The following is a 26,400-nucleotide window of genomic DNA, read 5'->3' on the forward strand; positions in this document are numbered from 1 at the left end:
TGGCAGCCAATAGCAGCCAATGGCAGCAACTCTAGCTAGCTAGCTAGCGACCTATAAGGTATCTAGCTAGCTACCTAGCTAGCTATCTATTTGTTATCTGTCTAGCTGGGTATATATTAGCTATCTAGCTAGCTTGCTAGCTATTAGTTATATATTAGCGAGCTTTCTATCTACTTCCAGGTTGAGTTGACGCTGGCGCGTGTGGCTGCCGCTGCTCACCCACAGAAAAACTGATGCTGTGACTGTAAAGTGACCTTGAGAGTTTTGAAAGGCGCTTAGAAATGAAATGGAATATTATTGTGCGTGAAATCGTGCGTCCCTATCCAGAAGCATGTTCCTGGTCGCCATGATGGATTTCCATCTTGAACTCTAACCTAAAGTAGGATTGGCGGTTTTTAACCTTTTTTCGCGGAGGCCTCGCCTGCACGTGCGAGGTCACCCGAGGTCACCTCGCCGTCCCCCTAAGACTAAAAGTCGTAACCTCGAGCACGTTCACACCGATCATCATCATCATCATCATCGGTCCGTTTTCACAACCCCCATCAGCGTGCACCTAAAATGGCTTCAAAAGGCCTTTTTTTAATCCTGGATGACCACAAAGACAAGCTAAAGTTGCCACACAAAACATTTCTTTTCCCATCAAGTCTGCCTTTAGGGTGCATAATAAAAACTCCCCCCCCCCCCGACTTAGACCCTCCAATGCCCCCCGTACTGTGTCAGCTCATTTTGGATGAATGACGGCCTATCATAACTGTTGAATTATACTCTAAAAACATGGCCACTCACGTCTATTCCTGACCGTGTGCGTTTGCCGCATATTGTGTCAATCTGCGGGGCACTCGGGGGGCGAGACCGAGTGTGTGTGTGTGTGTGTGTGTGTGTGTGTGTGTGTGTGTGTGTGTGTGTGTGTGTGTGTGTGTGTGTGTGTGTGCCCCATTTAAAATCCTTAGCACATGGTTGTAATTTGAGCCGACATCTGGATGCAATATGAGACGAAGAGGGACAGGGGGCAGCATTGCGTGTTTGCAGAAAGTGTAACTGTAATCTGGGAAAAGTGATCAAATTGCAAAGTGGTTAAAGTAATTCGATAGTGAAATGAAACGGGCGGTAATAATCTGATAACAAGAAGTAGGCATTGAGCGAAACGGGTTCATTAATGATAGCCATTTGAGTATGTTCAGGTGGATGATGAGGAGAAAATTTGCTAGTTAGGGTTGAAAATGGCAAAGATTATACAAAGTGGCAACATTAAGCACATTAACACAGACAACAATTGGGTGAATGAAATACCAGAATTTTTGTTAAAGTACCACAATACACTTTAGAGTACATTTAAATTTGAATTACAGTGATATAGTGTAGGCATCAAAACAAGATGGCAGAAGGTTGACCACGGCATCCATATTTTGCTTTTTTTTGCGGGGGGGGGGGGGGGGGGGGGGGGTAACTCATTGGCTGCCATTTCCGATTTCATTTCAAGACTTGAAAAGTGTGACGTGGAGCGCCATTCCCGAATTTGTTTGGGTTTTGGTTTTTCTTGCTGGGGTGCCGATAAAGCGCTGGTCAGACCTCTGGCAATGTTTATTTTTTCACTTCCAAAAGGGTCAGCATTTGCCTTTTGTCCATATTAGTGCTTTGTTACAGCTTAATCTGTCGTTAAAACGCTATATCAATCAATATGTATCATATTTTGTACAGCCGCCCCCATTTCAAACTCAGATAACTTCAGACCCATAGAATTTAAGAATTAACATATTTTCCGGTGTATACAGCTCACTCAAAAGCCTTGATTTTCTTCAAAAGATGACGCTGCGCCTTATAAGCAGGTGCACTTCATACATGAAGATTGAGCCGCAACGGGTTTCGCAACGACTGTCAGCAGCCCCCCACTCCATGAAGAATTCCCCCTGTAGAAGAAGTAGTGCCTAACCCCAGACTCTACTGCAGCGTCGTATAATGTGGTGTGCCGAATATTTGGAAAACTTTTATGTATTTATGAAAGATAGGCTAATCCTCCTTCCTACAGTCCTTTTGGAATGTGACTCTCCCTCCCACATCCTCCCACTCCATTCCATCAAGCCATCAACGACCATCAAAGGTAAATAAAATGACTTTATTATTATACAGTACTGTTTATTTCTTTAATTACAATACCATAGCATATTTATTATACATAAAAAATGTATATTTTGTGTAGTTTTAAGGCTTATGTAGTAGGAATTTATGTTTTATGGGGACCTGGGAACGGATTATTCTCATTTTAATGGTTTCCTATGGGACATTAATGTTTGGAATACACAATTTTCGCCTTATACACACTTTCTGGGAACCAAGGTATCACTGTATGATGTATGATGGAGGAGTCTAAGGTTTCTAACGCTGAATTGAATCTTTATGTAGTCCTAAAACTAAATATTCTGTGGGTCATGCATCTTGAGTAAAAATGACAAAAACCCTGGCACTGGAGTGGACACATTTTTGCACATCGTTCATATTTAACTGAATGAGTTAAATATGAAATATGTGCCTTGGCTTAATAAAGGTTGGGGAACTATGTTGTTATAGATGACATGAAACAAAACCGTATTTTGGTCACGTATGATCTCAGTTTTGACTTTTTTGTCACAATAAAGTGTGATACATTGACATGTAGTGTAAATATCAATTATATGGAGAAAATATTGGCCATAAAAATCGGTCTCCATGCAGTATTTTAGATTTCAGGACTGCCCATTGACCAGCATGTTGCCTCCATCTTGGGCAGCAGCGCCGCAATGCCACCCTCTAGCGACCAAACGATGACATGACACAGAGACGTTGTGCTTGAGGCGAAATTTTATCTGCATCCAGTGACTTAAAATATGATTTTAATGTCTACCACCTGACGATACAGTATAAAATTCAACATTTTTTTATTTAAATTAAGTCACAGTGAGTAATTCAGTGTTTGTGGTGCCACATTTGGGCTATTCTTTCTATTTGTAATTTCACCAGCATTGTCTGGGGAATCATTTTCCTATTTTCTATTTGACTTTTTTACAATGAGCCTTTGAGCGCCATACAAAATGCACGAGCAAAAAAAAAACAATCACAAATATGACAGTATATCATGAGCTTTTGTGGGTCTAATGTTTGGGGGGGGGGGTTATAGCATTCAAACAGTCCCTCTGAGGCATTATCAACTGCGAAATGGAGCAGATCAAATGCTCTTGTGGGCCGTAGGTTCGCTCACACAGCTTTGAATTATTAAAGCTTGTTGGATTTCTTCTAAAAATGTTAAAAAAACATACATTGAGGTAGATGTTTGGAAATGAGTCATCGTAAATTTAAAATAAATGTGATAAAAGTGGCGGGTGAAGTGAATGTTGGTTAAATAAGGCATCTATAATCAGTTTCTCTAGATTGACGACGATAGGCACAACGTGACAAAATCGATGAGTTTCAAACCATCAACCATCTACGAGAATATTTGGGTTATTTTGCCCAGCAGAATATTTTGAAACACTCTCACTATTCATTTTTATGCTCCTTTAGGCTGCTACGACTTGCGCGTTAAGCTAACGGTATTTTCGAAGAAATTATGAAGCTACAAGCGAACCAAATTATCGTGAAAAGGTTTCTTCATCCGTCATCTGTGCTTCATTATCATAATAATAACAATAATAATAACAATAACAACAACAACAATAATTATTATTATTATTAAAATAATATAATAAAATATAATAAAATAATAATAATAATAATTTCTAAGCGCCTTTGAATGTGTCGGGCATTTCGCTCCTCATCCGAAGAGCTTCGTCAGCAAACTAAAGTTGTGCTGGTAACTCTGGACGGAGGTGGCGGTGGCAGACCTCTGCTCTGATAGGTCCCCGCAAGGTTGCGGGAGCAGTACTCTATTCCCTGAAACTAATCTGACTACTTCTTTTGTCCTGACGGATTATGTACTATGATTGGCCCTAATTGCCCCATTTGCACTGGTATCACCTCATAAGCATGACTGAGCTTGCGTGGTAACGATCTAAGAAGTCTGTTGTAAGCACCATAGAAGACCTATCAAAGCAGTGGTCTGGCACCGCCACCTCTGGGCATTAAGAACATGTATACACATATATATACACACATATACACACACAGACATATATATATATATATATATGGGGCCAGCAAATTTTTAGATCGCTGACGAAGCTTTTCGGATGAGGAGCGAAACGTCCGACACCTTCAAAGAAGTACAGATGACAGCTGACCTTTCCATCGATGGACCACTCCTGAATGACTGAGAGCCTACACAGACAAATGTGACAAAATATTCTCCTGTATCGGAGGTGCAAGGTGAAAGAAAAATAGCTTTGAAATGTTTTTTTTTTCATTCAAGTTACACAACAGATGACTAAAAACAAAAGTCAACAATTCCAAGACAGATCTCCGTACATTGTGACGCAACACCAGACATCTATAGTATATTTGAGCAATGCAGCATTCACTCCATGCCATGCGGCATACAAATCCCACGACTTTTAAGCAGGGAGGATCAAGAATAGCCCCCCCCCCCCACCCCTATACCACCCCGCCCCCGCGATCCAACCAGCCGACCCCTCATCTGCAGTCAACCTCAAGAGCGCTTATAGCGGCTTAATCCCCAGATGATCTGTTCTTTCAAAAGACACTGCAGCAAAGAGGCAGACGCAGATGTGGCTCAGGAGTGAGCGGGATGCCGAGGGTACACACTCCTGTGAGAAAACGAGAGCATGAATGGATGCCGACATCGTCAATGTGACTTTTCGGGCATCACGTATGTGTTTCGTTAGCTTATCGGAGCTCACGGATATCTGTTTTGTCAAACCTGTCTGACCTTTGACCTGCACAGGAAATGCTTCGATTAATACTATAAAAGCAACAACAACTAATGGCCAATTAAAGCAAACCATTTCCATCTTTATGACAAACTATCATGCAGTAAACGGCCTTCGTTCTGCAAGGCTCTCAAAATTCAGCAGCGATGCAGCAAAGGCACTTTTTTTTGCGCTACAGCTTTTTGTCATTTCTCTGGAATTTTATTTGTACAGCGGTTCCAAGGTTCCAACTCATTCGCACAGTCCCCATTTTGATAAATGGAATGTCACGACGGCAAAGTAATCGCTGTTATTCGATTTTGAAGTCGTTCCTCGTCAAGCATCACTCACGATACTATTTTACGATAATCGAGACACTTTTTTTTCCTTCTAAAAAAAAAAAGGATGAATCTGCATAGTGGGCAAATTCAGCGATTGCTACAATGGGCTATTTAGCATGTTGTCCGGTTAGTGGAACAAATAAAGCCTCATGAAGCTTCAGCTCAGAAGGTGTATTGGACAAATTGTATTCAGTAAAGTCAGCAGGAACAAAATCTTCAAAAAAAGGTCATCAGAAAAAAAGTCCAAAGTAGCAAACAAAACCTTAAACAAACAAAACATGACAAGATGAAACCAACCTGACAGGGTGAAACGATACTTAACTTGGATTGGAGACATTTACATTTCACAGCAGCAAAGTTATGAAAGGAAGAGGAAAGGAAAGAAAGAAGTATATATATATATATATATATATATATATATACATACATACATACATATATACATATATACATATACAGTAAAGTCTCGTTATATCGATATCGGATATATCGATAGTCCCGGTTATATCGATACTATTTCTATGCACGCACGGAGAAAATTACATGCAAACAGGGTCGGATATATCGATAGTCCCGGTTATATCGATATTTTTCGGACTCCCTTGAATATCGATATAACGAGACTTTACTGTATATATACATATATACATATATATACACATATATACATATATATATATACAGACACATTTATATACACACACACATATATATATATATACACATATATACACACACACATATATATATATATATATATATATATATATATATATATATATATATATATATATATATATATATATATATATATATATATATATATATATATATTTTTTTTTACCAGATAGCAACTCATTAACTGTCCCATTTTCACAAAAGCGTCTCCTACGGCAAAGGTCAAAGCGTTGATCTGCATCAAGGCCGGCCTCTTCCAGATTACGCGACGCTTTCAAGAGCCGAGTTATACTTCATCTGCCGGGTAATCTGAACAAATGTAAGCCGGTGGGGTTTGGAGCACAAATCCCCCAGTGTCCCTCCTTTGGGAGATCAAGAGAGAAAGATGCAGAGTGCTTTTTATTCTCATCCGTTGTGGGTTTTTTTTTTGTGTGTGTTTAATTCAAAGACACATCAGCGCTAGCGAGGCATTGTTTGCTATTGACAGGTGTGTTCTTTGTTTTATTTTAGTCGACGACGCCACAAAGGAGAAATCTGGCACTTTTTGATGTTTTGCGTGGCCCGCAAGTACTTCTTTGCTGATATTCCAACGACAGACATCCTCGAATCGCCGTCAAAAGGTAAAAACGCCTTATTGGGAAGCTGATTTTTTTGGAGCCGGAAAGTCGGCGACATAAATGAGCTAAAAACTCATTTACTCCAGCGTTCCGACTCGGGATTACGATGTTCGCAAGTCGAGGGGGCACCGGAGGAGGCAAAGGAGGGAAGTACTCAGTGGAGGACCTCTATGGGATCAGTAAGAAACCCAAAGCGTCCTCCTCCTCGGGGAGTATCGCCAACAAGGCCGGAGGAGCACGGAGCAGTAAAACCGGCCAGGATCAGAAGACCGAGTCTGAAGCTCTGGCGTCTCAGATTTTGGCGGCGGCGCACAGGCTGGTGGAACGGCGGCGACTGGAGCTCTATCTTAGGGAATGTGGCCTGTCGTTGGCCGATTGCGAGGCGGAGCGCTCGGCCATGTCGTACAGGTGAGGAGAACGGCACCAAAACTGTTTTTTTTTTTTTTTTTTTCAATCACAAAATGTCAGCAAAAAAAATAATATAATAATAATTCCATGAAAAAGATTATTTCAAGTTACCTGACTGCTATTTATAGGGCATATTTTCATTTATTTTAGTGTTATTTATTCATCTAATCTCTTTTTGACAACAAAAGCGAGGGAGTTCCTGTTTCATCCGTATAAGCAGTGACAAGGACAATATAGTGAGACCTCAACTTACAAACTTAATTGGTTCCCAGACAGAGTGTGTAAGGCGAAAAGTGTGTATCTCAAAAAACAAATTCCCATAGGAAACCATTAAAATGGGAATAATCCGTTCCCGAGTTTCCATAAAATATACTTTTCAACTAAATAAGTCTTAAAACTACACACAACATACCTTATTCTATGTATAATAAATGTGCTATTGTATTGTAATGAAAGAAATACATTACATTGTATCATAAAGTCACTTTATTTACATTTGTGATGGTCATTGATGGCTTGATGGAATGGCGTTGGAGGTCGAAGGTCAAACGGAATTGCTGTTTGGAAAGAGAGGCGCATTACATGAGGACTATAATTAAATAAATAAACTGCAGTAAAATAAAGTTTTATTTACCTTTTTAATGGTCGTTGATGGCTTATGGAAGGAGAGTCACCTTCCATAAGGACTGTTGATAACTTAACCTCTGGTGCTATTCGGTCGTGTGCTTCCGCCGAAGATCACTCCGCCAGCCGTGGTGGGTATGTATTATGAAGATAGTGCTTATTATAAGGTTTAATTTTCATAAATTTGACGTTTGTAAGACGAAAAGTTTGTAAGATAAGGTGTTTGTAAGTTGAGGTCTCACTGTAGTGGCTTTTTATTTCATGTTCTTATTGTAACTTGCATATTTGTCATTATTTTTTTATTTTGTGTACCGTTTTTTTGGGGAATTGACAACATACCTGTCAACCTTGGCTAATAGCTGCCCTTATAAATGATTACAATTCCCGTATAAAAGTTGTAGTACGGCGTACATTATTGGAAATGATTAAAAAACCATTAACACAAGCGGAAATGCAGTTTACCGCGCGTGCTCACGTTATGCTTTCATAAGCAGCGATAAAAAATATAGACATATGATCGAGTATGATTTTTGCTCCCCCTTATTAATGATTGCAATTCCCCTTATTAAGCGATAATAAACCTTACAAACACAACCCGACACGTAATTATTTACTTATAGCAAGAATAAAAACAGAGATCGAAAAAAAAAACAAAGGTAATTTGCAACATAAATGCCGGACTTCAAATACGGATACGGAAATACAAAATCAAAGGAAAACAATGTGAGGCGCATGCGCATATCATGCTTCATCGACAAAGACTCGGTAACCACAGAAGAAGAGTTGTTGTACGGCATACACAATTCAAAATGATGAAAAAAAAAAAAACGTATAAAATACGGGGAAAACATATACGTTGACAGGTATGTGACAACCTCATAGAAGTATTCATTTCATTTCAATATTTATTCATAAATATATTTTACCGGAAGACACTTTTTATATGTGATTTAGTTTTTTTTGTCCCAAAAAAAATATCTCACGACAAAGTCACAAAAGAGTCCATGTTGACTGACTTAAACTTTGTGAATTAACTCACAAAGAAGAACAAAAAAACAAGTAAGTAATTCACTGCCAGATATGTGCAAAAATGTGTCTACTCCAGTGCCAGGGTTTTTGTCATTATCACTCAAATTCCAAGACCCACAGGATATTGAGTTTTAGGACTATATCAACATCAAATGCAGCATAAGAAATCTTAGACTTTCTTCTTTCATCAGAAAAAAGTGTTAATTCCTACATTCTATGGATCTGTAGTTATATGAGCTTGAAATGAGGGTGGCTGTCCAAAATATAATGCGATACATACATATTGGTTTATATAGCGCTTTAACAACAGCTGGAACAAAGTTCTAACGTGGTATTATTAAAAAGGGAAATGCTGCCCCTTGTGGAAAATAAAAAAACATTGCAAGAGGCCATGTCCAGTGCTTTATCGGCACCCAAGCATGAAAAAAGAAGACACGAACAAATTCGGGAATGGCGTTCTACACCATATTTTCAATTCCCGAATACATTTGTGTATGGCAGTGAATGAGTTACCGTAATATCACAAAGACAAAAATATATTTTTAAACATTTGAAAATGCCTCGCAGTCTGATGCGGTGAAGCCATTTTTACTTCCTGCACGTCGACCTCATGAATTGGACGAGCTTTGCACATCATCAACGAATCCTATGACATAAAAATGGGTTTGAAATACTGAAAAACAAAATTAGAAATACTATGGTTGATGATCATTTAGATATATTTTTCAATTATTGCTTAATTTTCCATGACTAACGCTGCACGAATGCTGCATGATTCAGTGGCGACGGAACGAAAGGTTGCAGACATCCCATTTGCCGCACTGACCCAGAAAGAACTGTCAAGCGTTTGATGATATTTCAAAGCTGAATAGAAATGCCTTGACATTTTTTTTGGGGGGGGGGGAGATCGAGCTTGCTCCGCCATATAACCCCACCTCCCCCTTCCCCAGAGATGGTCTCCAGTTTGACAGGGTCAGCATCACCAAGGCAGGAGGTGGGGCTTGATATTTGGGTTTCATCCTAGTGGGGTAGTGGTGGTGGTGGGGGGGGGGATCAGTGACACATGGTTGGACAGGCTCTTGTTTGCCTCACTGACTCGCTTCCATCTCACTTTGAAGGGCTCATTGAAGCTATTTTGGGATCTTTTTTATTTTATGATTAATTTTAAATATGACTGCAGAATACATTTGCATTTCATTTATATTTAACTTGCACCATGTCCCTTTATGCAAGACCGTGCTTTTGAATCATTATCAGAGTCAATTTTTTATGTTAATGTGGAAAGTCAGCATAGTGGTATACTTTCTATGAATAAGTAAATAAGGAAATAAATAGATACATACATAGATTTTGAAAGGCGCTTATAAATAAAATGTATTATCATTATTATTATGCTAGCTATCTTGCTCGCTACCTAAATAGATAGCTATATAGCTAGCTAAATATATATTTAATTAGCATAATAATAATAATAATAATAATAATAATAATAAGAAGAAGAAGAAGAAGAATAATAATAAGAATAACAATAAGAAATTTTATTTATCAGCACATTTCAAATTTATTTATTTATTTATTTATCCATCCATTTAGCTCGCTAGATAGCTAGCTAGACAGCTTGCTAGATAGCTAGATAGATAGATTCTTTTTAGAAATAGAATGCATTGGTACGTATTTCATAATGATTTACTCTAGCGGAATTTTGAGTCATTTTTAGGGGGAGGGGGTATATTGGGATCAAAACTTTATGAACCACCACCCCAAATTTCTAGTTTACTTTGCATAATTATCTGCTTTGGACTGGTGTTTTCAAACATGTCCCCCTTGCATGTCAATCTAATCCGCAGCACAATAGTTTTTTTAATCAGAGCAGACGATCGCCAGGGGGCGACATTATCTCTGCACGACCCTGTTGTACAGATGTGCACTTGAATCATTTTACAGATAACCAGATTTTAAATCATCGGCAGCATCGACGTGGTTGCGTCAAGGAAATACAGTAGTCATATCTTAACTATCATTTTGCATCGATACCACCTTCTTCCTTTTCAAAGTTTCACAAAGGACAAGTGACTGCAAGGAGCTCCCTTGTGAATTTTCACCTAATATTTTTTTTAATTGACACTCCTTTTATTTTGTTGGTCAAAAACGTGCAGTTTTCATCTGAGTGGAAAGTCACCAGCTTCACAAAAGTTTCACCCCGCTGCCCAGAGACCTGCAAAAAGGCTCCCGAGCGAGCCTCCGTTTTCACCTTTTAAGCAAACTAGTAAAAAATGATCAATGCATGCAATTTTATTTGTCGCTGGGGATGTTTTTTTTTTGTATTTTTTTCCTTGTGGCTGGAACATGACTCATCATTTTTAATGCGACGGTGTGCTGTGATGATGTAGCATCACTGAGTCCAATGGGCATCTGGCTCTCAACGCTCCAGATGTTGCAGTAGAATTGTGACGCTTGCTCATTTAGATGAATGGGGTGTGGTGGATGAGGTGCAGAGCTGCAGACATGCCTTTACATGGAAACCGTGGGAGGGAGGGGGTGGGGGATGGTGGTGAGGGTTATGTGCGTTATATGCGATATGCGGTTGTAAATTAGTTGCAAATCAGCCACGAGGCGACATTGCATAAGCGGCACACACGCATGATGTGGGGAAATTTGTTCATCCGTGTGATGAATGGGAGAGAGGGGGTTGTGCAAAGATAGAATGGGGGAGAGAGAGAGAGAGAGACAGAGAGAGAGAGAGAGAGAGAGAGAGAGAGAGAGAGAGAGAGAGAGAGAGAGACAGAGAGACAGAGAGAGAGAGAGAGAGAGAGAGAGACAAAGAGAGAGACAAGAGAGAGAGAGAGAGAGAGAGAGAGAGAGAGAGAGAGAGAGAGAGAGAGAGAGAGAGAGCGAGAGACAAAGAGAGAGACAAAGAGAGAGGGAGACAGAGAGGGAGAGCCAGAGACAGAGTGAGAGAGAGAGAGAGAGAGAGAGAGAGAGAGAGAGAGAGAGAGAGAGAGAGAGAGAGAGAGAGAGAGAGAGAGAGAGAGAGAGAGAGAGAGAGAGAGAGAGAGAGAGAGAGAGAGAGAGAGACAAAGAGAGAGGGAGACAGAGAGGGAGAGCCAGAGACAGAGTGAGAGAGAAAGAGACAGACAGAGAGAGAGAGAGAGAGAGAGAGAGAGAGAGAGAGAGAGAGAGAGAGAGAGAGAGAGAGAGAGAGAGAGAGAGAGAGAGAGAGAGAGAGAGAGAGAGAGAGAGACAGAGACAGAGAGAGAGAGACAGAAACAAAGTGAGACAGACAAACAGAGAGACAGAGAAAGAGAGACACAGAGAGAGGCAGAGGGAGAGAAAGCGAGAGAGAGACAGGGAGAGATAGACGGAGACAGAGACAGAGAGACACACAGAGAGAGACAGACAGAGAGAAACAGAGACTGAGAGAGACAGAGAGAGACATGGAATGAGAGAGACGGGGAGAGAGAGAGAGACAGGGAGAGAAAGACAGACATAGAGAGACAGACAGGGAGACAGACAGGGAAATAGAGACAGACATGGAGAGAGAGACAGGGATAGACAGGGAGAGAGAGACATAGAGAGGGAGAGAGACAGACACATAGAGACAAGGAGAGAGAGAGAGAGAGAGAGAGAGAGAGAGAGAGAGAGAGAGAGAGAGAGAGAGAGAGAGAGAGAGAGAGAGAGAGAGAGAGAGACAGAAAGACAGAGACAGACAGGGAGACAGAGACAGGGAAACAGAGACAGACAGGGATAGACAGGGAGAGAGAGACAAGGAGAGAGAGAGAGAGAGAGAGAGAGAGAGAGAGAGAGAGAGAGAGAGAGAGAGAGAGAGAGAGAGAGAGAGAGAGAGAGAGAGAGAGAGAGAGAGAGAGAGAGAGAGAGAGAGAGAGAGAGAGAGACAGAAAGACAGGGTGAGAAAGAGAGAGAGGCAGAGAGAGAGGCAGAGAGAGAGAGTGAGAGACAGAGAGCGGTTGCGCCGTGTCTCCTGAACATTTTGGGCAGCTTCTGGAAAACGCAAGACGCGCAAGAAGAAAAATAAAAATAGTCCATCTAAAGTGCAAATGATGCTGTAAGAACGGCGGCTGTGAGCTTTTCGTCAAGCTGATTTTGCATCTCCACAATGTCGCTTGCGTATCGCTCCGTTTCGTACCGCGCCAGACCGAGAAGAAGCGGGAGAGCCGCGCACGGCTCGTGCAGCTGCCGCCGGCATGTTAACCACTCGGCACGCTGAACAAAAAAAAAAAAAAAAAAAAGGTAATTTCAACAAAATACCACCGTGGGATTTCATGTCGCTTTCCTCCTTCCCGCCTTTTTTTTTTTTTTTTTTTCATTTTTATTGCATCAAACTATTCAACGCCAGCGTGATGAGGATGACGAGAAGGAGGATGCTCTGAATGTTTGATGTCAGCTCGTGTTTTTTTTCCCACCTTGCGACAAAAAAAAGAAGACAGGAAGGAAAGGAGGGGGAAAAAAATGCTCTACTTCGACGATGTCATTGTGGCGGAACGCCGGCGAGCTTTTCGGCCCAAGGCGGGAACAAGTCACCTCGGCTGAAGACGAGACACAAACGCCGCTAGCGACACCGCGTTCATGTTTTTGGACCCCTTTGCTAAGATCTCCCGAAAGAAATCCCACCGCGGCCGCTCTGCACGTGTCATGTTAAGAAGCTGGACTTTGGACTTTTGCCTCCACCCCCCTCTCAGATAAAATCATTAAACCGGAAAGGTCAGTGATTCCACTTTGCAAAGCCAAAAGGTTCATAAGGTCAAATTAAAAGGGGGTCAGGATGCAGGTGTCCTTCGCCTGCACGGAGCATAACCTAAAAAGTCGCAGCGAGGACCGACTTTGTGGCCTTCGCACCGCACCGCCGCCGGGAGGAGGTGGTGGCGGAGGAACGGGAGGCGGAGTTGGTGGAGGACAAGAGCGAAATGGCAACTACAGCTCCCAAGGGTCGGTCAAGACCAGGGAGGGTCCAGGGTCGCGTCAGACCTCTCAGGGTCACGCGCACATGAAGGAGGCCATCGGGCGGCATACGAGTATGAAGTACAGGTGAGTGGGCTACAGGTGGAGGAGGAGGAGGAGGAAGACATACACGTGGGTGAAACACTGCTTCGATCGGATCGCCGTGCCCTTTTGACCTTTGGGGAATTCAACAAATTGAGTCACGCGCAGCAATTTCGATTGACAACGGTTATTTATTTGGTGATTGATTTGGCTTTTGACCCGCTGCAAGCTCTAAACGGCAGCAGTTGACTTAAACGTTCATAAGATGTTTTTTTTTTTGGGGGGGGGGGCGCGCTATTACTACCCGAATGCTAACATACAATGGGGAAATTACCAAGCTAATCATTTAGCGGCTAATAGGGCGTTGTTGTTACCTTTGGAAAATACAGGTAGATACAATTGAACACATGCAATAATACTAAAAAGTCATAGATTCTTGATCATCTGTCAAGAATGAACTGATTGCTTTTACACTGTGAAACTGAGGGAGGAAAGTATGACAATCTGAACAATACATTATATAAATACATATAAATACAGTAAAGTCTCGTTATATCGATATTCAAGGGAGTCCGAAAAAATATCGATATAACCGGGACTATCGATATATCCGACCCTGTTTGCATGTAATTTTCTCCGTGCGTGCATAGACATAGTATCGATATAACCGGGACTATCGATATATCCAATATCGATATAACGAGACTTTACTGTACATATAAATATAAGAGCAATATCAATAAAATATAAATAAATAAATATACATGTATTGATTCTTAAACACAACTCAATGTTTAAATCACATTTCATAGCTAATCAAGGTCACTATTAATAATAATAATAATAATAATAATAATAATAATAATAATAATATAGAGGTGGTTGTTTTTACACTGAGAAGCTGAGAGAGGAAACAATGAGAATATAAACAATACAATGCATATTGATTTAAATATAAATATCTAAATAACTAAATCTACCCATATGCAAATATATCAATATATCAATCTATCAATATATAAATATATAAACATATAAATGTATATATTGATTATTAAACACATCAAACAAATCACATTTCATAGCTAATCAAAGACACCAATAATGATGATAATAATAATAATAATAACAATAATAATAATAATAATACAGAGGTGTCAAATCTAAGGTCCCAGGACTAAATCTGGCCCGTCCTATCATTTCATGTGGCTAGCGAAAGCTAACATAAACATGTCAATTTACATAATGCTTGCTAAAGTTTGTATGAAAATGAAATATTTTTATATGTAATACATAAGGGACATAATATAAGTGTTGTTTGCAAACCCTTCATTCATTTTACAGTCTTTTTTTAATATATACTTGATTATTTGATTACATTTTCAGAATACAAATATATTCATTCGCTGAAGCCCAAATACCAATTTCTGGCCCACTTCTGTCCTTGTCATTTCCGCTGTACCGAATGACTTGGAGGATGCGTGTTGTTCCTTTTGCCTTTTATTGATCCGTTGAATCATGTCTTCCCTTCCGATCGACTGCGATTACGAAAGCCTGAAGGGTGAAAGGCTACGGTACCGGCACAACACCTGTTACTTTGGAAAGCCCTCCGCAAAGCGGGAGTGCTTTTTAATGTGGACAGATTGGGTGGAAAACGGTTACTTTCGTCTCATCTTTATGCAAGAGGGACGCCGGAAGGTGATATGGAGGTCGCCAGTCAACATGGCGGAACATATTGTTCAGGTTGTCTACATGTGCATTTAGCTAGACACCACGTCCCCCCGTCCTCCCCCCCCGCTGCATTTGAGTTGCAATGTACGTGTTGAGAAAATAATAATAATAGCAATACCTGTCTGTGTAAGCTCTCAATCGTACAGGAGTGGTCCATCGATGAGAAGGTTTCTTCAGCCGTCATCTGTACAAAAGTGAAGGTTTCGGACGTTTCGCCTCCTATCCAAGAGACTTCGTCAGCGAACTAAAGTCTGACTGGTCGTATCGGCCCCATTTATATATCCCTAATTGGTTAGGAGGCGAAACGTCCGAAACCTTCACTTTTGTACAGATGACGGCTGAAGAAACCTTCTCATCAATAGCAATACCTGGCAATAATAATAATAATAATAATAATAATAACAATATTAATAATAATAACAGTAACAATAATAACAGTAACAATAATAATAATAACAGTAACAATAGTAATAAAATAATAATAAAAGTATAATAAAATTATAATAAAATAATAATAACAGTAACAATTATTATAATAATATCAACAGTAACAATAATAATAATAATAACAGTAACAATAATAATAACAGTAACAATAGAAACAATAGTAATAAAATAATAATAATAATAAAATAAACATAAAAATAATAAAATAATTAAATAAACATTAAAGAAATATAAAAATAATAATGAGGAATAAGCGGTACGGAAAATGAGATGAGATAATAATAATAAAATAAACATTAAAAAATATAATGTGAATAATAATAATAATAATAATAATAATAATAATAATAATAATAATAAAAGAGAGAGACAGAAAGACCAAAACCGAAATTATTTCAGTCCCATCTGGACTTTTTCCAAATTCATAATAAAACATGTATTTATTTATTTTATTTATGTATTTTGTCACCACAGATGACTGTTGCTATCCTCTTCAAAGTACCGTATTTTCTGCACTATAAGGCGCACCTAAACGAGTGAAAAGCTGACTATGCGCCTCCTAACCCGGTGCGCCTTATGTATGGAAAATGGTTTTAACATGTCATTCATTGACGGTGTCCCTTATAATGCAGTGAGCCTTATGTATGGCTAAGGTTTTTAAATGTCATTCGTTGAAGGTGTGCCTGATATTCCAGAAAATACGGTAATAGTTTTTTTCCCCCCAAAATATCCCATCATGCCTATCTTGGAGGCTTTAAAAAAGCTTTTTGTGTGGATGCGGGGAGAGAGCGAGAGAGACAAAAGAAATCATTGCAGCACACAACATCAGGTCTGAGTCATGATGTATGAAAACAGAGCAACATCATCTTCTTTTTGGAGCTGAGCTTGTTGAGGTTTAGACACAAAGAATCCAATAACTCGGATGGAGATCTCATCATGGTTTGTCTCCTTTGCTAATCGAGTTGATTGGACCGCTTTTTTTCGGTTCATTTGCTTTCCATCTATGAGCTTTTCAGAGAGGAGCGAGGCACACAATGAAAACACACACACACACACTTCTTGGATTCATCTTGCCATTGCGCTATTCCCGAGAAAGTGTCACTAGTCGCCGGCGCAATATGGCCACCTCCAGTTGCCCATGGCAACACCCTCGGCGTAGCCTTTAGTTTAATCGCTAACACCCCGAGCGTCGCTGCCGCTTATCAGGGCTACGCCGGCCGGTAGTCCGTGTGGTGCATTTTTATTGCTTGAGCGACAAAAAAAAACTAAGCTCAACCGCTGTCGCTTTCGCGTCGTCGACTTTGCGCGGCAGACGGGGGGGACTCGGTGAGGCAGATGTGGAACGAGTCGCACCTTGCAGATGGCACCTGTCGGTCCTGCTGTTTTGCTCGTGTTGGCTAAATCCCGACGGGCCACATCATTAACCTGAGTGGCACCCTCGGTGACAGTAACAGCTACTGCATGCGATCTATCTACTGGAACTTTGTCGAGTTGGTTGATTAATCATGTCTGGGCGGAGTGTGACGCCGGGATAGTAGTGACTGAAAAGATCGTGTGTTGCAAGTCAAGCTCTAAAATGTGTTATTTTATACATAAGTAAATGTAAAATGAAAATGAACTATTTTTGTGGATAAAATGAAGACATAAGACAACCGTAAGAATGTTTATTTCTCAAAAAATGAGTCACTTTTCTTGTATTAGCATAAATGAACGGATGCTAGCTAAGCTAGTTATGCTTAACGTTCACTCTGGTTTCATGACGAATGTCAAATGAAAAGAAACTATGAATGTTTTTTTTGTGAATGAAATGAAGACAGAACAATCATATAAATGTTTATTTCTTATAAAATGAGTCACTTTTCTTGTATCAGCATAAATGAACAGATGCTAGCTATGCTACTTATGCTTAACATTCACTGTGGTTTCATGACAAATATTAAAATGAAAGTAAAATATTCACGTTTTTTTTTTTTTTGGTAAATGAAATGAAGACATAAGACAACCATAAGAATGTCACTTTTTTTGTATTAGCATAAATGAACGGATGCTAGCTATGCTAGTTAGCTCGTTTCCCGGCTGGGTAAGAAGTTGATAGTTTAGTAGAGGTCTTTCGGAAGATTTTAGACAACTCAAATCATGAATGATTCATTCGAGAACTAAACTCAACAACTAAATCACTAACTAAATTGAACTAAATCAATCGCGTGAAAGAAAAGACGAGAAAAGAAACGTTTGGGATCGTCATTTGTTGCTAGGCAGAATTAGCGAGCCGCAATCCTTCCTGGGCCACAATGAAAACATTGGTTTTGAAAGCCATTCCAGCGACGCTATTTTTGGTCAAGATACTGTACACATTCGCAGTTGAACCGTGGCTTTGTGTTAAATACAAAAACATGAAGACCACAAAACCACATTTTGTTAAAACCTGACAGCTTTCCGTACGATGTAATGCTTCACCTTCACTATGGTTTCACGACAAATGAGAAATTCCACTCTGACAAAACAGAATCTACTCAAAACGAACCGTATTTTGCTCATCAAAAAACGCTCGTCCACAAGATGCGAAATCGACAGTGGATACTTTTCACGTTGCTAGTTTTCCTCCCAAATTGCCTTGATATGAGATTCTTAAAAAGCTGTTTAATTGCATCGTAAAGTGAAAGAATAACGTTGAGTTATCACCCAACACAATCAGTATAATCCCAAAATGTATACAGCGTTCACCTTTAGACTTGTAAAATCTGAAAGCGTACGAACGTGAGCCATAAATTAGCAATCGAATAGCCAGTCGCACACATCATATGAAGACCGTGGACAAAAAAATAATACTGAAAAATGGCTTAAAATAGCTCTCACGCTCTCTCACATGAAGAAACGCAGTAGGAAGCGAAGTCCATTTATAGCAAATGTATATGCGCATGGAATATGAATGAATTATTGTTGTGATGGAGAAATTAATGGTTGTGACGTGACTGGGTCAAGTCCACTCGAGCGGCAAATGCGTAGGAAACGCTTGGAGCAGGAGCACCGTTCTGGCAAAGAGCACCGGCGGTGTCGTGGCGCGACTGCAGCCGAGCGCCACCTGAACTGGATGACGGGATATTTATAGATGCGTAGATTTTTTTTTAACTCATTCACTGCCATTCACTAAGTTATTTGAGAATAGAAAATATGATGTGGAGCACCATTCTTGATTTTTTTTTATGAGGGTGCTGATAAAGTGCTGGTCAGACCTCTGGCAATGTTTTTCCCTTCCACAAGGGGGCAACATCTCTCTTTCTTCCATGTTAGCGCTGTTTCATCTTCTGCTATTGTTAAAGCGCTGTAGAAATCAATATTATGATTTGCATTGTATTTTGTATAGCCGCCCCCATTTCAAGCTCAGATAACTCAAGACCCATACTTAGCATTTCCCTTCTTTTAATGTTAGCGCTTTGTACCAGTTTCAGCTGTTGTTAAAGCGCTATATAAACCGATATGTATGTATTGCATTGTATTTTGTACAGCCGCCCCCATTTCAAGCCCAGATAACTCCAGACCCATATACCTCAGCATTTCCATTCTTTCCATGTTAGCGCTTTGTTCCAGATTCAGCTGTTGTTAAAGCGCTATATAAACCTATATGTATGTATTGCATTGTATTTTGGACAGCCGCCCCCATTTCAAGCTCAGATAACTCCAGACCCATAGAAATAAGGAACGTTTTTTTTCCTGATGAAAGAAGAGAGTCTAAGGTTTCTTACACTGACTACAATGTTTATATAGTCCCAAAACTCAATTTTCTGTGAATTTGAGTGACAATGACACTGGAGTGGACACATTTTTTTTCACGTCTGGCAGTGAATGAGTTAAAAGGGAAGAAACAACAAGCAGAATTATTTCCAGCACGGTTTTACGATCAGAAATGAAAAGTTGACTGAGCTGCAGGAGCAGCGGGATGAGTCGTCATTTCTTTTGAGGAACCGCAGTGGCAATCGATTGCCCAAAATGCTCCTTTGTGTACAATATTCTATTTTTGTTGGCAGGGCTGGAAGACCGCGCTGCAACGCTATTTCCCAAAGTCAACATTGCGTTGGAATGAACATGTTTTCCGAGCTTCGACGTAATGTCGAGCACTCGATCCGCCGGCTGCGGTTCGACCGGGCAGTGCATTAGCGTCAATTAGCATTGGGATGTGAGTGCGTTGACATTGAGTCCTCCGCTCTCTCGGAGTGCACTTCAACTGTGCCTCAAACCCTCAGCAGCACATAAACAAATCACACAACCTCAACAGCCGTGTTGAGTTTTTGCCCATATGTTCGCCTCATCTGGTGGCCGGAAATACTGAATGACATTCATTGCGCTTCTGTAGACCGCGCCGGAGTATTGGTCGTGTTTGGAAGGATTTATTGAGCGAAGGAAAATACAGTGGTTTGGGGCTAGGGCTTTATAGTCAGTTTCTATTTCGTTCTGGCTTTTGCTTTTCAAATTCAATTAGAGAAGTGGATGGAAAGGTTTCTTCAGCCATCATCTCTACTTCTTTGAAGATGTTGGACGTTTCGCTCCTCAACTGAGAAGCTTCGTCATCGAACTAAAATTTGCTGGTAGCTCTGGCCCTATAATCGTATCCCTAATGTCCAGAGGTGGCGGTGCCAGACCTACCTGCAAATTTTAGTTCGCTGACGAAGCTTTTGGATGAAGAGCGAAACATCCAACACCTTCAAAGAAGTACAGATGATGGCTGTAGGAACCTTTTCATCGATTGATCACTCCTGTATGACTGCGAGCTTACACAGACATAGTTTTAGAGACGGTTTGTTTGTTTTTAGGTGTTAAAAATGCTTTATTTTTCCAGTTATTTTATTTATTTACTTTTTTGTAGGCAAAAAAAAACTTTGGATGGATTTTAGGTTGTATTATTTTGCTCCTTTTTTTGTTTGTCCATAAAAACATTTGCTTTAGTTTAATTTCTCATTGTCAAATCATCCATCTCCATCAAAATGAATGGAAGTGCTTGTAATCCATTCCATACTCTGCCAAAATAAGAAAATTCATCCATACATCCATCCATTTTCTAGACCGCTTAATCCTCATTCGGGTCACGGGGGTCGCTGGAGCCTATCTCAGCTACCTTAGGCCACTAGGCGGGGGACACCCTGAATCGGTTGCCAGCCAATCGCAGGGCTCACAGAGACAAACAACCAATCGTGGTCACACTCGCACCTCTGGACAATTTGGAGTGTTCAATCAGCCTGCCACGTAGGTTTTTAGAATGAGGGAGGAAACCGGAGGACCCGGAGAAAACCCACGTGGGCCTGCGGACCGGGTCTTGAGCTCGTAACCTCTTTACCGTGAAGTCGGCGTGCTAGCCACTCGATTCCCGGGCCGCCCGATAAGATTTTTTTTTTGTAATAAACTAGAAAATGTTCCATTTTGTGCCTGTTTAATCACATCAGTTGGTAGGCAGAGTTCAACTTTAGGACATTCATCACCGGTTCCCCATCGGTTTGGCATATTTGCATATGCCAAACATGGCCAGTGAATGAGTGAACGATAAAATGGTGGCTGATGTGGACAAAAAGCGAACGGTGGCAGGGAGTGAGTCATTCATGAAAAAAAAAAAAACATCCACTTTCTGGAAGCACTTATCCTATTGGGGGCCGCCGGGAGCTGGATATCAAGCGAAACAGACGACAAGCTAACACTGGAAGTACCCCCACTTCTCGCCCAAAGGTAGTCGGGGGACTCACTTACCACCAAGAGTGTATAGAAAACGGATGCGAGGCTAGAATGTCAAACATGAGCATCTTTTTTTTTTTGTATTGTCGTTTTACCCCTCGTCTCCCATTTTATAACTGTGACAGTGAGTAGCTTAGCTCATATGCTTTCCATCACGCAAATACGCATCAGCTGACATCCCAAATGGGTCCAAACACGTGAACAACTGCATTCAATCACGTTAAATTCCTTGAGCCGTCCAAACCGATGAGGTATAGTATTTATGAGGCGGCCAAGAAAAAAAATAAGCAGTCAGTCAAATATTCCACTTCATGGCTCTTTGTCCGGACGAACAGGCAGTTGGCAGGTGGAACGGAACCTACAAATCGACCTCATCTCATTGTTAGGCTAACGCTAAACTAAAACGCATGCGTCACAATCCCCGTAAAGTCCAAAATAAATACGCCTTTGAAATTTGAGAGGGAATAAGGCTGCTGTTTTTGAATGCTAGCCAGGTATAGAAAACGAAGCTTCAAAAGCCTTCTGTGCCTCCACGCTCACGGCAGACGACGAGGCACTCTAAACTTTAGAGTCTAAATCATACAGGGCTGCAGATTCTGAAGGTATTTTCGGGGTGTGTGCAAAACAAGCGCGCTAACATCCATATCGCGCCATTGCGTCAGATAATCGAAAGCGTGGAAGGGCCGACTCATGGTGGGGGGAATCGCCAAGTGACCTCAAAAAGCAAGGACCCCAGCTGCAAGACCTGTAATATTAGCGTGGGACGCTAGCGGCGAGGGGGAGTTAGGGGAGGACGTTGTAGCTGGGAAACACTTGCATGAGTTATCTATTAGCTAGCTAGCTGGTTAGCTGGTTATCTATTAGCTAGCTAGCTCGCTAGCTGTCTGGCTAGCTATCTATCTATAAGCTACCTAATAGCTAGCTAGCTAGCTAGCTTTTCATTTATTTGAGTTATTCCGGATTGAGTGAATGCTGACGCGTGTGGCTGCCGCTGCTCACCCACAGAAAAAAACTTTATATTTATTGTGACTGTAAAGTGACCTTGAGAGTTTTGAAAGGCTCTCATCTATTAGTGAAAGGTCTGTCTTCAAAATTGATTCAACAGTAAATTTGCAACCAAATCAATTTCTTCTTCTCCGTCAGCCATTGCGAGTTGACAAAACTGCTATTAAATCAACATAATAGCCATATTTGCTTATGCAGCTCTCTACCGCTACAGTATGCTAGCTCTTACCAGTATGCTCTTGTCACTTACGGCTGGTTACCGGCGCAATTTTCGCTAACCACTAGTGACTAGCCAATCATCGTTTACGAAAACTCTGACTTTTTCGAAAACTCTGATGTTTAGCATGCTCATTAGCATGAGTGTAGTAATTAGCAAGAGTGTGCTAATTCGCATGAGCGTGCTAATCCGCATGAGTGTACAAATTAACATGAGCATGCTAATTATCACCTCCTTATCGCACTCATGCTAATTAGCTAACAAGCATGTTAATAAGCTCATAAGCAGCACCGTGCTAATTAGATGATACCAGGGCTAATTGGGCAATCAGAGCCAGGCATAGGACATTAGAGGTAATGAGACAGGACAAAAGAAGTAGCTTCTTAGGGGGTAGTCCACTGCTCTCCCCACCTTCGAGCAGGGACCTATCAGAGCAGAGGTCTGGCACTGCCACCTCTTTCCATTAGGGACATATATAGGGCCAGTGTTCCCAGCACAACTTTAGTTCACTGACGAAGCTCTTCGGATGAGTCGCGAAACGTCCAAATAAGTACAGATGACGGCTGAGGAAATCCTTTTCATCGATCAGTCCATGATTAAGATATTTTTAGGCCAGCAGAGAAAGCTTTGCAGGCCTTGACAGTCCGCCACTGTTTGAAATAACGCTTAATGGTATTGAAGTGAAATAAAAACCCTTGAAAACCATCATTATTATTCCCGCATTGGGAATTATATGTGTCTTTGTCCATGACCGTGTCTTTTGGGACCTTTCCAACCGTCATAAAGTGGTTCACTACTTTCATATAACCCGCAGCTCGCTCCACTTCATTACGTGCATTTTAATAGGCGGGGGTCATGACCACTAATACAGTTGGATGAGAGAGATAGAGTCGTTCCCACCCCCATTTAATTATTTTGCATCATGACTACAATTAGGACAGACCTACTTTTCACGACGGTTTGAATGGATCGTCACGTCACACAATTTTATCGTTTCGCACGTTTCGTTAAGAATAGCTGAGGTGATAAGTACAACACTGACAAGAACGGCTCAAAGTGAGAAATACAACAAATGAATGGAAATATGAAAAAGGGAAGACTGTAAATTTGGGCTGTGAGCAGCAAAGACGAAATGCCAAACAAAAAGAAAATACGGAATAAATGAATTGCTAGCAAGTGCATATTAAATTAGCATCGCTTTGCCAAATTGTTTAGGAATCTTGGTCAGAACTGTTTATGCCCTCTTAGGTGAAACTCAGGAAAAATTAGTTCTGCCTCAAACTGTGCTGCGTCATTTAGAGGAGCCAAGAATAACAGACATAAATAGAAACGGCAAATGCGAGGTAGTAACAGATTGCATTTTCATCGTAACACAAAAATACTTCAACGTGATGAGCTAAATCCTGGCATAGGCATGTCAACAGAGAATATGGCACCCTGGAAACAACACTCGTTGGCATATATTCTTTATCCTCTGCAAAAAAATATCTCACATTGTATCTAACTATCAGATCACAGTATGAAACTAGAACACCCTATAGACACACTGAAGCTGTTATACCTTCAAAATTGAACAAAATTCTGCTGAAAATGTATTTTCTTCAAAACGTGTTTAACCCCGCCCAACAGTATGTGTCGAGACTTTAAAGACACCCCGTAGATTTCTTTCAAACCCAGCAGCCACAGGGCATCATTTAAAAACACATGGATGGTCTATCAGCTAGTCATCAATTTACTTCATAAAAATTGCACATTCATGCAAGCGTGCATGAGCGTGAGTGCTCTTAATGTCTAAGGGAGGGGTGGGCAATTATTTTTCCCTTGGGGGGGTAAACGAAGAGCAGAAAATATTGTGTTGGGATGATGGGCCAAAATGTTTGAAATCTAATAGGATGATCAATTTCATTAAAATAAGCACATGACGATGTTTACAGAAGATAGTATATTGTTAGATCTTTTCCTTTCAGCTTTTCCCTTCGCCACAGTGAATCAGTGTCCTCCATATTCAGTGGTTTGATTCACATGTTTGTTTTGGCCAAGCTTTTACGTCGTTTGCCCTTCCTGACACAACCCTCTGTATTTATCCGGGCTTGGGACTAGCACAAGAAGACACTGGCTTATGTCCCCTTGTGGTTACAGACGAAACAACTCTATGTATGAATTTAATAAAGATGACGATTGTCAGGAAAAGGCTCCCAAACACAAAATGATCATCAGCACCGCAACATGCAAAAAAGCAAAAATATACTCACCATTTGATGACTATTTGGTATAATCAATTAGTTAAATTAAAAAAGAATACACAAAGAAATAAACAACATAGATGAATAGAGTAAAAACATATTGTGTGAAATGACAAAAAACTACTCAAAGTGTGCAACTTTTCTCACTTGCTTTCAATAACATGAACACTTCAATGTTTTACTTACCATAAGTATATCACAATGTTAATAATAATATAACATTACTCACAACATTTATTTTTATTCCAACTGACAATGCACTAAAAAATTAGATAGTCGAAGCATGTTTCAGTGTTTTGTTGTTGTTTTTTTTTTTTTGGGGGGGGGGAGACAAATTTAGCTTAGCAAATGCATCAAAGCACGTTCGAATTTAAAAGTACGATGTGAAGCACTCATGACAGATGATCATCACTTTAAAATAAGTGTCTTACCTGGATTTGATGAACTTCTTTTGTTGCTGTGGACATATTATGACTGCAGTCCAACAAGCACTTCTTGGAAAACGGTTTAGCGTTCGTAGCCGGTCGTCTTTGCTGCTTTATCGAGCTGCTCGTCGCTTAGTAAAACAAACAGCCTGGTTGTATTTCGAGCTTCGTCCTCCAATCTTCGGAATCGTCCATTTTCCCCGAATGTCTCGTCGCGTTGACTCACGTTATCGTCCTTTAATTTAAGACGATTTTTTTGGGGGTGGGGGGGGGTGTGCATTTTCAATCGTTCGCATTAAAAATAAGAATAATATATTTCATTTATCAGCTCCTTTCAACACCCTCAAGAACACTTTCCAGGCACAGCATAAAGCTGGTTTACTGATAATCAGATTCGGTCAGAACACCTGTACGCAAACGACGTACGCACACCTTAAACAGCTGTTTTTACTTTGAAATTTAGGTTTCAAAGTAAAAGTGACCCAAATTAAAATGCGCTTTATTTACAAGACGATGAACATTTTTGTGGGGGACACCATTTTGAATTGTTCGATTAATAATAATAATATATTTAATTCATAAACGCCTTTAAAAACTCTCAAAAACACTTTAGAGGCACAGTATTAAGCCTATGTATTGATAATGAGATCCGGTCAGAACACCTGTACGCAAACGACGTACGCACACTTTAATCAGGTTTCAAAGTAAAAGTCCTGCCGGTTTAATTAACGCTAAATGCCCCCCAAAATTAAAATAGGCTTTATTTACAAGACGACGAATATTTTTGTGGGGGCGACCATTTTGAATCGTTCCAATAATAATAATAATAATAATAATAATAATAATAATAATAATAATAATAATAATAATAATAATAATAATAATTGGTTATAAATAATAAATCAATGATTTATTGATAATCAGATTAGGCCAGAAAACCTGTACACAAATGACACCTTAAACAGGTTTCAAAGTAAAAGTACTACTGGTTTACTGAAGGCAAAATGCCCCCTAAAATTAAAATAGGCTTTATTTACTTTATTCAAAATAATTTTTCACAGCCCAGTAAGAACTTGGCCCCGGC

General features: G+C 40.2%; 1 protein-coding gene across 2 annotated transcripts in view; it reads left to right on the plus strand.

Moving 5' to 3' along the window:
- The first annotated feature begins 6,291 nt into the window (after positions 1-6,291).
- Positions 6,292-26,400, plus strand: part of LOC148886570 (voltage-gated potassium channel subunit beta-3) — a 33,686-nt gene continuing 13,577 nt past the window's right edge. The window contains exon 1 of one of the 2 annotated variants that reach the window (XM_089016629.1): positions 6,292-6,879. In XM_089016629.1, the coding sequence (XP_088872755.1) occupies positions 6,578-6,879 (302 nt within the window). In that variant the 5' untranslated portion in view covers positions 6,292-6,577. Of the gene's footprint in view, positions 6,880-11,756; positions 13,576-26,400 lie in introns of those variants that run through there. The other variant, XM_089016630.1, reaches the window with a different exon arrangement.

Source organism: Hippocampus bargibanti, linkage group LG16 (assembly GCF_051943395.1).
Source record: "Hippocampus bargibanti isolate YZ-2025 linkage group LG16, ASM5194339v1, whole genome shotgun sequence".
In the NCBI taxonomy this organism is placed as follows: Eukaryota; Metazoa; Chordata; class Actinopteri; order Syngnathiformes; family Syngnathidae; genus Hippocampus; species Hippocampus bargibanti.